This window comes from Mollisia scopiformis (genome assembly GCF_001500285.1).
Source record: "Mollisia scopiformis unplaced genomic scaffold LY89scaffold_14, whole genome shotgun sequence".
NCBI classification, from domain to species: domain Eukaryota; kingdom Fungi; phylum Ascomycota; class Leotiomycetes; order Helotiales; family Mollisiaceae; genus Mollisia; species Mollisia scopiformis.
In genome coordinates this window covers 1236793-1248589 of record NW_017263594.1, presented here as the reverse complement: position 1 = coordinate 1248589, position 11797 = coordinate 1236793, and the positions used below count along the sequence as shown (strand labels likewise).

Sequence of the window (11797 nt, the reverse complement as noted above, 5' to 3'; positions counted from 1 at the left end):
CGTTTTGGGAAATTCATATATATGAGCGATGGCGGCGTTTGGGTTGGCAAGAGACAGATCGGGAAAGGGTGGTGGTATGAGAGTCGCCTTGTCTCCGCGCAATTGCTTCAAGGCGAGCTTCACCCTCGTCATCTTCTCCTTCCTGGTGTTTTTCTTCCGGGAAAATCTCTCGTATGGAGGACACAAACACGCGATCGGGACCTCGGATCTGGACCTCGAGGAGGATCATTTGCGCTCCAACTCGCCGTGGATCGATTCGAACGGGTTTATGAATCCCGCTGAGGCCCCGGGTTATTGCAGTCGGCATGGCTGGAAGGAATACCCTCACCGGCAATCCCGGCGCAAGATTTACGATCTGTTTATGATTAATTCGGAGCTCGATTGGTTGGAGATCAGACTCAACGAGCTGCAGAATCACGTTGATTACTTCGTCATCCTCGAATCAGCCACGACCTTCACGGGACTCCCTAAACCCCTCGTCCTGAACGACAGCTGGGACAACTTCACCCAATTCCGAGACAAGATCATCTACCACGTCCTACAGGACCCGGACCCGGCACTGGTCAAGGAGCAAAAATGGACACAATGGGACCACGAGAAGTTCCAACGCAACGCCATGTTCGAACAGGTGCTCCCGCGTCTAACAGACGCCCAGGCCCCCAACCACGGAGACGTCATCCTCGTCTCCGACATCGACGAGATCCCGCGCCCCGCCGCCCTGACCGTGCTCCGCAACTGCGAGTTCCCCAGACGGCTCACGCTCCGCAGCCGCTTCTACTACTACAGCTTCCAGTGGCTGCACCGCGGCTCCGAGTGGGCTCACCCGCAAGCTACGACGTACTCGACGCCTAACACTACCATCCTGCCGCAGGACCTGCGCGGCGGCCACGGCGCGGGCTTCTTCTCAGACGAGAAGGCGGATCTGTATAACGCGGCGTGGCACTGCAGTTCCTGCTTCGCGACTATCGACGAGATGTTGCTGAAGATGCAGAGTTTCTCGCACGTCGAGTACAACGAGAAGAAGTTCCGCAAGAAGGCGTGGATCGTGGATCATATCCGCAAGGGTAGGGATCTGTGGGATCGCTGGGGTCAGTGGTATCTAAGGATCGAGGGGAATAGGGATGTGCCGGCGTATGTGGCGGAGAAGAGGGAGAGGTTTGGGTATTTGCTTGATAGGGATGGGGAGAGTGCTGGGTTTGTGGATTATGTTCCTGGGGAGGAGGTGTGATTATACCCTGCTGTTGTTTTGGTTTTTTGGAGGTTTGGATGCATAGCGTTTGGTTGGGTGGGATAGTGCCATATATATTGTTCGGCGTCGTTGTAATTAGCAGCATCGGTTCAAAATGTACTATAAAAGTTTTCTAGTCTGTAGATGCAAGGATGGTTGAAAATCCAGTAATCCTGCCTAGCTTATCAAATTCTTCAAAGATCTCAGCTCTTGATAGTGCCGCAACATATTCATCTCGATAGCTCTACTCTAGCCAGCTAGCTGTAGCTCCATCGCCCACCACAACCGACCAACATCTCACCCCTTCCCCCCACTCCCACCCGAGAACGGACAACCACCCCTCCCCACCATCTCCCTCTCCTCCCCAGGCACAACCCTCAAATCCCACCCCGCCAAACTCCCCCCCCTCCAGCCACCCACACCACCTCTCAATGAACACCCTCCCCCAACCTCTCAATCCCCCCATCCTCACCCATCTCCCACCTCACCCATCTCCCACCTCTGCCCTGGATCCATATCATACTCCAACGCATACGGCAGCGTCAACCCACCCAAACTCATCCAACGGCAGCGGACGGAAGGTGCGTTGTCTACTCTCTGCCAGTTTGAGGTACTCGTTGACGGTTTGTAGTTTTTTGTCTACGGAATGGAGATATGTCTGGATTCGAGCGCGATGGGAATATAGGGGCGGTGAGCAGGGACAGGAAGGTTTGTTCTGGGGTTCCTTTTTCGGCTGCGAATTTCGTCCTCTTCACATTCTCAACGAACCGCTCACCGAGATCATAGCACCCTTTTTCGTTATCGTAAGTAGTGGTTTCGGGTACGTACAACATTAACACGCCGCGCCGCTAGCTGTAAATCGGGTTCCAGAAGTCGAGCATGGGGAGTGCGGTTAGGAGGGCGGGCGAGAGAAGATGCAGAGATATCGGGCGAGATGGGAGGCAACCAATTGACTCAATTCTTCAATGGCACAAAGCCCGCTTACGACGACAATCAAAAGGGTATCGCGATCACTTAGATAGGATTCCCCAACAAGGTTTGTACTTGAACCTTTCCGTGGGCCAATGCTCATGTATGCCAGATCACCGTGGAAATCTCGGATGATGAGGAAAGATGGAAAGCAGCAGATGCATCTCGGGATGTTCAGGATGAATACTTAGAGTGGTCTGTTCTTCGAGATGGAGAGGGCAGGATCATTCGAGCTGTCTTCACTCGCGAAACTCCCGAGGTGAGTAGCATGGATTACCCAGTGAGTATACACTGATTAGATATGCAGTACTGGGACTTCCTCGCATACAAGCAGCAACAGACAGCCATCGATAAGATTTGTGAACTCAATGCCCCTCTTCTCGACGACGTCGATCAAAAGGAATTCTTCCACGTTCACACCTCAGATCCAGGAAATCGAGATACATGGTTTTATAATCTGATCAACGAATATAACAACTCCACGACAAATGAAACAATTACACATCTTATTCAAAAAGACAACAACTTACAAATGGAAGTTGATATAGTTGCTCAAACGACTGTCCTTCGGAAAGACAAGAACGGGAAGCTCATCACGGATTCCGATCAGCTGATTCGCTGCTCGAAAGTGGGAAATCCTCTCAGAAACTCTGATCCTAGGGCGAGCACTTCTCTGCTTCAAATTCATGGTATTGGTGCTGACTTTCTTGATAGATTGGATGCGTCAACCAACTCGCAACAACAGGAGCATCAGTCTCCATAGCTGATCCCGTAGCAATCTACATCAATAAATTCAGTCGGGGAAGCTTCAAGCTAGATTCCACTGGAGACCAAACATCAATACGGAAAGAAGTTCATTGCCTCTTCAATAGTGTCCCCCGAGGAGGAAAGACAAAGGACTGATTCTCTGTCCACCTGTTCTGTGTCGTAGGAGTATTGGTACAGAGGAGTTGAAGCACAAGAGCGCTGATAAATATCTTGAATGGCAGGATAGCTGAGCCAGGACGGGACAATGAAATCCTGTTTGGAATTCCAATGACCCGTTTTGCGTGACGAATTTGAAGGGATTGAGATGCAAAGCTCCATATTGAGATCGAGGAATGGCGAAGAAGGAGAAATGAAGCAACTTTTCGCGTGCATTGCGGGCGGCACGCTCAGTGGATGACCCCTGAGAACGAAGGCCACGCCAGGCCATTTTAAGCCTAAAGTGGGCTCCGTGCAGCCCACTAGACCGCACTATTTTGCGGGCCAAAGTTTAAGCCAACAACACTCTCTTCCACTCCCATCCAAAGCATCACAGTCAAAAGCAAGAATGAACACGATATAAGACATCTATGAATCATGGAGACACCTATATATTGGATTTCTCCATCCAGGTCCCGACCAGAAGCAACAAGCGTCGTGGTGTCTACGGATCGCATACTATTGATCAATCCCATTGAGGCTTCTGCCTTTCGGATGATCGTCCGGGCAGATCCTGGGGTTACGAGAAGCCAAGACTTGGAAAGTCATGGCGTCCCTGAGCATTTCATGATGGCGTGCATGTTCGACTCTATTAAGGGACACTAAACTCTCCCCACAGACAAGTCGGTCTGCATCTTGGTCCTATGTGTCGCCGGCACTTGGCCCATCACGAAAGAGAGCCAAAGCGGACGCCAAGGAGGTTTTCTTCTCGGTCTATCGCCTGATGTGTTGTCAAGTCGAGACATTGAGGTTTAGTTGAGGCTTTAAAGGTAGAGGATCCCTCGTGGATCCCGACGGTCTTTCTGTTCTCCATGTCATACAGACACCAGTGTGACTGTCTTGCTTTATTTCGTGCGACACCTTCATTTGTGTCCACGTCCCCTCGTTCTCCACACTCGTTCAAGAATGAATCTTCTTACCACGGGACTGCTTGCTCTCTCTTGGGCCAGTACTGCTCGAGCTACTTGCTCCGGTAATCTGCTAATCGATAATTACGCCAACTATGCCAATAACCTCAATTCCCTTGGTCAATGGACAAGCGGTGAGTATTCCCGAAGAAGACTTGAAGTACTTGACTGACATTCCTAGATGACGGTACTACGATCGGCCTCAAAGCGGACACAGTCAACAAGGACATTACCTTCACTTCTCAAGTCAGTAGTTACTTCTATACGACTTTTGCCTGCGAGCAAGCGACGGTTGGCGGATACAATGCCTTTACATTCCCTATCAAAGGACCTGCGGGGTCTACCTTCACGATCGAATTGCAGACTTCAAGTTCCTGCTCGACCACTGCATACACAAGCTACTATACCACATTGACAGGAGTGACGGGGTCGTTGCATACATATACCGTACCATTGAGCTCGTTCATGGGTGCGAATCTGAATGCTATTCAGAGCGTCTTGTTCGAATCATTCAGTATCAACGGAGCTTGGGAAATTGGTCAAACGCAGCTGGTATGTGCAGCAGGGGGGAGCACTGTTGGAAGCTCGAAGACATCAAGTAGCTCTAGGAGCTCCTCTACAACTGCCGCTACGTCTAAGGGTTCGACAACACTAGTTACCAGCGCCAAGTCTGTTGCATCCACCAGCCCAAAATCAAGTACTATTTCGACAAGCAAATCATCAAGCACCAGCAGCGTGGTCAAAGTTGTCAGCACCTCTACCTCATCTGCTAAAACGGCTGGCACTTGTACCCCTCTCCTTATCGACGACTTTGCTTCCCAGTCTCGACTGACATTCTTGTTCTATAACGCAATGCTACAACCTTCATCCGATGATGGAACTATGAAAGCGGTCGCGGGAAGAGTCGACACGAGCACTTCGGTCATTGTTGCGAACAACCATGTAATCTTAACTCCCGCAAATTCTGGATCATATTGGTACACCATGCTGGGTTGTCTGAAAGCTACAAACGTCTATAATGGTATCGGTCTCACTATCACTGCTCCAGCAGGTACTACGATGACCATCGAGCTTCAGACAGAAGCCGATTGTCTCACCGATAATCCTATCTTGAATGATCTCACTTCAACGAATCTCGGCTGGACTTTCGATGGAACCGAACACTATTACACGATTCCCTTCTCAGCGTATGCTGGTTTAGATACTAACCATCTGATCGCTGTCTTATTTTCGAGTATCAGCAAACCAGTCACATTCGGGCCTATAGCTCTTTACTGCGGGACCGGTTCAGCCTATCCAGTTCCCACCACAGTATCAGTCATTGAGCCATCATCCACAATCCCAGCTACTACGGGTCCATCCGCGATGGTCATTGACACCTTCGGGAATTCTGACACTAACAACCTTGGCTTCTGGCACGGCGGTGACGATACCACGACTTACACCTATTCTGGAAACAAGATGACCATCAACATGAAAGGCAATTCTGACCTCTCATGGTACACTCAGATTACGAACGGCTGCGTAGACTTTACGGCAAATGACAACAGCTACATCCACATTTCATATACCGGCAGCTCAGCGTTCACCGTCGCACTGCAGCAGCACAATCCCACCTGTAATGAAAACATCAATCCCTACCCCTACACCTGGGACTCTGTCGAAGCTTCTCGCTACTCGAACACCGCTAAAACGGATCTCTATGTCCCTCTATCGCACTTCCAAATAAATCGTACCCTCAGCATCGGCTTCGCTCTGAAAGGCTTCTACACTACAACGACCACCGTCTTTTCTCTAATCGAAATCGTGAAGACCGTCCCACCAGGATTTCTCGTTCCGAGTAAACTTCCTACAGCACCACTAATATTCGCATGCACCCGACCCAACTCATTCGCTTTTGCCATCGATGACGGAGATCCAACTCTGGCCCAACAAGTGGTTACCAGCGTTGCAGCAGCGGGAATTCATGTCACCTTCTTCACCGTCGGAGCAGCACTCCTGGACCAAAGTACCAATTTGACAAACGTGTATAAAAGCATGATGGCAGCAGGTCATCAAGTCGCATATCACTCCTATACTCATCCTCCGATGGAAGGTCTCCCCACCCTTGCCGCCATAGACTGGGAACTCAACAACGACATCGCAGCCGTAAATTCGCAACTTGGCTTCCGATCCCAATACTTCCGCCCACCCTTTGGCACCGAAGGTGCTCGCATTCGTCAACGACTTGCCGCCCTGGTTCCTAATGCCAAGTTCGTCGAATGGAGCGTTGATGTCCAGGATTGGCTGTGGGCATTGAGCTCTACGCCGCAGAATCAGATCACGAATTTTCAGTCCGATGTTAATAAAGGTGGGAATCTGGTGGTGATGCATTATCTCTACCAAACAACCGTGGATTATTTACCGCAGTTTATTTCCATCGCGAAGGCGACGGGGAAGCAGTTGATGAGGGTTGATCAATGTCTGGAGGACCCAAATGCCCCGCCTTTGTAGGCTACTTCCGTGAATCGAGGGAGAACGAGGTAGGTTTGGTTTGGTGTTAGGCAGGGGTTTCAGACGTGCCGTCTGGGAAGGAGTCAAATGGGTTGGAAGGGATAGGGAAAGTACTGGAATTGGCATGGGAACCAGAGCTAAGACCATCCCGACGACCCTGACCTGATTCACTCTGCTGTAGGCAAGCCCATGAATCGGCTCTTCAGAAGGGGTGAATTGACTCTCGATATATATCATAGATGTTACTTCTCAAGTATAAAATACCACTTCTTAGCTATGAAGCTGTTTCCACAGACTTACTGAACGTCCAAAGCAGGTTCAGAGAAGCTTGTCCGGGAGGCGCGTCATTGAAGACATCGCACTCTTTCCACAGTTGAAACACGAGGAAATTCTTTCCCTTCTCGAACAACACAGTTCAAGAATTTTCTGCTGCCAATCTTCTTCTTGTTGCCAAGTCTCCCCTCTTTCATCCTACATCCTCACATCTCCTTCTCCAGCATTGCTTCCTCCAGACAGATCTCATCACCAATATGTATCACACATGTATCTTATACCCCTTGGCAAAGTTCCTATGTCAATCTTCTTGCGCGGATCATAGATTTTCTCTCGGAAGAAGCCCGACCTGGCGCCGGATATCCAGACCACTATCCGCAGCAAAACATCTTCGCCAAATTCCTGCATACAGCGTACAGTAGCCTTGCACCAGCATCTTAGACTGATGGCAAATAGACACGGCATTGATGATGTTACATTAGTTTGCCCTCTACTCAGAATTTCGAATGTCTGACAACCTCCTAAATGTCGTCGACCGGTAACTCCTCGAGAAACGAAACACGCTTCACGTCATTCGCGCTCTTGCCATCGATTGCACTCCTTTCATCAATGGCACTCTTTCCCTCAACGGTAGAACTAGCCTCAGGCCCATGATTCGGATCTTGGTCAGCAAGTGAAGTCCCCAACGCTGATCGAGCAGAAACGCTTTTCCCATCGATAGTAGAATCATACTTTGGCCTATGACTCGGATCCCTCATCGCAGACGACGCCGCAAACCCCGAGCGAGTGGAAAAACTGTATCCATCAGCGGTAGAATAGACTCTAGCCCTATGACTCGGATCTCTGTGACTTGGACTAGTATAATGATGCGGTGTCTGCTCCGCCTGTATAGCTTGCATCTTCCAGGCGGGTACTGGTGGTACTATTCGGTGGTATCGATCCACTGCCGGTTCTTCGAAGTCTTCAGCCCAATCTGCAGACTCATACATTTGTCTTTTGGACTTGATGCAGAATCTCCAAACAATATAGGTGATCACAGAAATGAAGCAGATGCCTCCAATTAGTCCTCCTGCTATTGCGCCAACATTGGTTCCCTCTCCAGAGTATGTGGAGCCGGCCGGAGGTGTTTGGATTTGTGGAATGATGATTTCGGAATCAGTTCCACAGCAAATGGGGTTATTTGCCCCACAACAGTAACCTCCTTCTCCTTGACAGAATGTCACTGGCGTGTTATTAGATTGATCCTAATGCATCTCGATATTAGGTCTCATTGTTAAAGCGAGCAGGAAGTCCTTTGAGAGGATTAGATGAAGAGAGTCATATCTACATACGAGGGGGCACACATCAAATGCATTCAAACAATAGGGACTGGTCCATGTTGGATCTGTGCAGCTTTCTCGCCAGTACGTTGCTGTAGAGCCCACTGTGTTCATGCATAATCCATTCGTGCTACAACTGTCTCCTTCGGTCCGACAGCACATTGAAACTTTTTGAGTAGCTGTGACAGAGTCAGCACCGACCAAATTGAGCGGGCCAAGAAATGCTGACGGTAGCAGGACGTATAGTTCCCATCTTGCGCTGTGCCTGATTGGCCTGGGCTTTTGGGAGGGCTGTAGCATGTCATCCCGAGGATGGTGTTTACACTCGCGGGGAAATAAATGCTTAGTTTATATGGGACAAAAAGAGTTTGGTTCGATTGATTGCTAGTTGTTATTGTGCTGAAGATGATGTCTTTCTTAATAACAGATTTGACTTATGGGGAGGGGAGATCTGAAGATGTGCAATCCTCGCGATAGTGTCTCAGCCTCCCCTCCTTGGTTCCCTATAATTGGACAGAGAGAAGCCGTGCCGCCGCTTCACCATCCTATCACATGTACCATCTTCGGTGTGCACATTTTGCCGAGTAATCTGCAACGAACGTTCATTGGCTATGCTGAGTAGTGGGGGCGCAGCGAGGTCTCAGCCTCCACAATTGGAGGAACAAAGCCAAGCTAAACAGGCTCAGCTTCCAGTCTTGATCCATTTTCCTTGCTTCTCATTTTTCCAGACATTGGTCCTCAGTAACAATTCTCCAAAGTCGGTCAATTTTCTCTTTTTTGGCCAGCGTCATGTTCGCTGCTGTATAGCGGAATTTCGAGAGGGATGTGAGGAAGTCAGAAATGTCCCGATTTTCACCTGGGGCAGAGGGGGTAAGGAATGTGGAAAGCATTATGGTCCACATTTAGATCCGGCATATCGAGCGAAAGTTTGGGATTACATCTGCATGAGAGTAAGAGGACACCAATAAAAATATGAAGGTTTCAACACAGATTTTGAGTCGAAGATAAACAGAATTTAGATGGCACGCTCGGCCGCTTGAGACTTGCCTTCTACGTTTGAAGGAAACCATGAGTGGGCTCGAAGAGGTAGAATGAAGAAATGCGCGAAACATATACAACCAATCTTCTATCTGGCATTTCACGATTAGAGCCTTTGTCTGGAATTTTCGCATGAAGAAAGTTTCATGCTCTCTCATTTAAGTAGAATTGTCTGCTGCATTTACACTCGGATGTGGGAAACCGTGTGAGGCGCAAAAACCACACCGCAGACTGAACCTTGAGACTATTGTTTCAGAACCTTGGATAACTCAAGAAAACAGATCTATAACCAACACTTCTTACCGAACAGCTTGCAGAAGTGACATTGCTCATCATGGAACCATTCTTAGCAATTGGTTGGATTCACTCCAAAACACCAGTTCCATCCCATTAGCCAGTCAGTAGGAACTGGAGTCGTCATTCCCAGTACCGCAAATTGACCGTCCAGATAACCATTTGCTTCGTAGTTGAAAGCATGTCCAAGCATTGCAAAATTTTGCGTGAAGGGTATGAGGTCGTTTAGGACGCTCACTCCAGTGTCCGGATTCAACGAGTATAACCATCCCGCGACATCGTTCCACAAGCACACTGGGTCGGAGTTACCCTCTATATACACTCCGCCAGTGTAAAGATAGTTGTATCCATTTATACCGTTCCTGGCAGACAGTGTGTCATTGCCATCGATCAGGGAAATGCCACCAATTTCTGCACTGTGGCCATCTGTTGCGAAAAATATTGGAAAGGTTGTGATGCCGTCCGACGAGTTGTGATGCATGATAAAGGTGAACGAACGGCATGCTGCCATTATAGTAAACGTCGATGGGGGCCTCTCGAGCATGAAGCTCTCTGCGTCTGTGGCTTGGGCTAGAGGTATTCGCAATGATGGGTTCCCAAAACACTTTCATATCAGTGATCTTGATGTAATTCGGTATCCGATCTAGTATAGTATCGGCATTTATTGTGTCCCGCTTAGTCCAAGCTGCAATTGTTTCATATGACATGGCTGCGAGTCCGCAGCTGAAGAGAGATACGATGACAGAGTGGGCACAATCGAGACCATCCACTGGGGTTCCATCTTGCTGCTTACAGTTCTTGATGATATCGTATATGTGGGTCCAGACACCAAGTCCAGCAGTCAATAAGGATGTCCCTTTGTTGCCCCATTTATTGGAAACACGAAGGGGTACGTTCCAAATCACAGTCCAAGCAGCAGGAAAGTAATTCAAAGCGTTAATTGTCCGTAGAAGGCTCAGGATGGTGAGGACGGTGAGGATCCGCACAGATGAAGCCATCCTTGCAAATTGAATAGGCGCTAAAGAGCTGGACGATGACACCGGCAGCAAAGAGGTATACGAACATGGCGATCAAGTCGGGCTGAGGGATCGGTGATCTTGAGAATATTTTCGAGAGAGCATGAATGTAGATCAAGACTATGGTGACAAGTTGGAGCCAGGTTCCCATGAGAAAGAGAGTAATCAGAAAGTGAAGATAATCTCGCCGAGGCCAGTTGGAAGGCATGGTTATGTATAGAGCTGGACAAGTACTGCACTTTCGTAAGATTCAGACTTCAAAGTCCACGATAAAAGTTGTCTGTGAGAGTGTCAAGGCGCTTATGTTAACCGGCCTGGGCCGCGTCTGTCGCATTCAATATTACAAGGGTAGCGGATGAACCTGGCACATCCTCACCACAAAGCTGCATATTTGCAACAAACCAATGAGCATCAAGAGGACAATCCTAGATGTGGTATATCTCATAATCTTTTTGAGACCCAGACTGCCCCTTCTCCCGTGAAATGGACGCACGTTTGCTTTTAATGTCACCAAGTCTGCCAAGGACCCACGCCGTAGCGAACTTACTTCTATGGCATTGGTTGATGTAGCCTCTCTGTTGGAATATTGGCTACTCCATATTGGACATGTTGGAGACTAATACTTGGATGTCGTACTGGTGCCAATAGTCCTCGGGAAGTAGTCTACTTTAGGAAGCCGATAAAAACTGCATCTCTTGGCAACATTCATCGGTGGGATCACATGGTGGGAAAAGGTTGCAAGAGTATGTGACACTGATCTCTCGGAACCATGAAGTCACGTTATTATGCCAAGTGCTGGTGATACACTGTGTAGCTCTGCGGACCATTGGTCTTGGGGGATGACCTTTAACCATCACAGCTCAGGTTGAGGTAAAAACTGGAGGACGTGGAACTAAAACAAGGAAGTAACGCTCCAATGAAGCACGTCATCAAACAGGGTCTGAAAAATGAGAAATGATCATGTGCATCAAATTAGAGACGAAGACAGCTTGCACTACGAAAAATTGAAGGTGAAAAGTCCAGCGCAAAAGGATACATAGTAATGGAATTGATAGCTAGAGAGCAAACATAGGACATAAATAGGGCTGGGAATTGAGTCCCCCAAAAAGAACGACACGAGTTGATCGACATAGTATTAAGTTTACAAGGGTTTAGAAAGGTAATGGTTTTCACAAATGAAGAATGCCTTGTTGCGAGTCTTTCATAACTCTTAAGATTGGAACATGAAGTAATATTGCTGCACAGCTTGTGGGCGCGATCTAAGAGTGGAAGCAGATTCTTTGAGATAGAACGGAA

At 48.6% G+C, this 11797-nt stretch overlaps 4 protein-coding genes across 4 annotated transcripts; 2 read left to right on the top strand and 2 right to left on the bottom strand.

The window, feature by feature from the left end:
* Positions 1-76: 76 nt before the first annotated feature.
* Positions 77-3100, top strand: LY89DRAFT_735198 (uncharacterized protein; the record flags this gene model as incomplete). Its single annotated transcript, XM_018219987.1, has 4 exons — positions 77-1222; positions 2310-2456; positions 2505-2825; positions 2912-3100. 4 exons carry the CDS (start codon positions 77-79, stop codon positions 3098-3100), a joined length of 1803 nt encoding a protein of 600 aa, XP_018070412.1.
* Positions 3101-3916: 816 nt separating this feature from the next.
* On the top strand, positions 3917-6826 carry LY89DRAFT_102026 (uncharacterized protein). The gene is made up of 2 exons (XM_018205015.1): positions 3917-4202; positions 4250-6826. The coding sequence occupies exons 1-2, from the start codon at positions 4067-4069 to the stop codon at positions 6559-6561; spliced, it is 2448 nt and encodes an 815-aa protein (XP_018070411.1). The 5' UTR covers positions 3917-4066; the 3' UTR covers positions 6562-6826.
* A 132-nt stretch (positions 6827-6958) lies between these two features.
* On the bottom strand, positions 6959-8580 carry LY89DRAFT_102022 (uncharacterized protein). The gene is made up of 3 exons (XM_018205014.1): positions 8383-8580; positions 8166-8332; positions 6959-8078 (listed from the first exon to the last, which is right to left on the bottom strand). The coding sequence occupies exons 1-3, from the start codon at positions 8456-8458 to the stop codon at positions 7356-7358; spliced, it is 966 nt and encodes a 321-aa protein (XP_018070410.1). The 5' UTR covers positions 8459-8580; the 3' UTR covers positions 6959-7355.
* A 973-nt stretch (positions 8581-9553) lies between these two features.
* On the bottom strand, positions 9554-10747 carry LY89DRAFT_102015 (uncharacterized protein). Its single transcript, XM_018205013.1, has one exon. It carries the CDS (start codon positions 10481-10483, stop codon positions 9863-9865), a length of 621 nt encoding a protein of 206 aa, XP_018070409.1. The 5' UTR covers positions 10484-10747; the 3' UTR covers positions 9554-9862.
* Positions 10748-11797: the final 1050 nt, after the last annotated feature.

What these genes read in the sequence shown, in the direction of transcription:
- LY89DRAFT_102022 (XM_018205014.1), bottom strand. Translation starts at nt 8,458, where the DNA reads ATGACATGCTACAGCCCTCCCAAAAGCCCAGGCCAATCAGGCACAGCG. An exon ending in GAACTATACGTCCTGCTACC is followed by an intron (nt 8,333 to 8,382) that starts GTCAGCATTTCT and finishes ACTCTGTCACAG; the next exon opens with CTACTCAAAAAGTTTCAATG. An exon ending in CATTTGATGTGTGCCCCCTC is followed by an intron (nt 8,079 to 8,165) that starts GTATGTAGATAT and finishes GAGATGCATTAG; the next exon opens with GATCAATCTAATAACACGCC.
- LY89DRAFT_102026 (XM_018205015.1), top strand. Translation starts at nt 4,067, where the DNA reads ATGAATCTTCTTACCACGGGACTGCTTGCTCTCTCTTGGGCCAGTACT. An exon ending in CCTTGGTCAATGGACAAGCG is followed by an intron (nt 4,203 to 4,249) that starts GTGAGTATTCCC and finishes TGACATTCCTAG; the next exon opens with ATGACGGTACTACGATCGGC.
- LY89DRAFT_102015 (XM_018205013.1), bottom strand. Translation starts at nt 10,483, where the DNA reads ATGGCTTCATCTGTGCGGATCCTCACCGTCCTCACCATCCTGAGCCTT.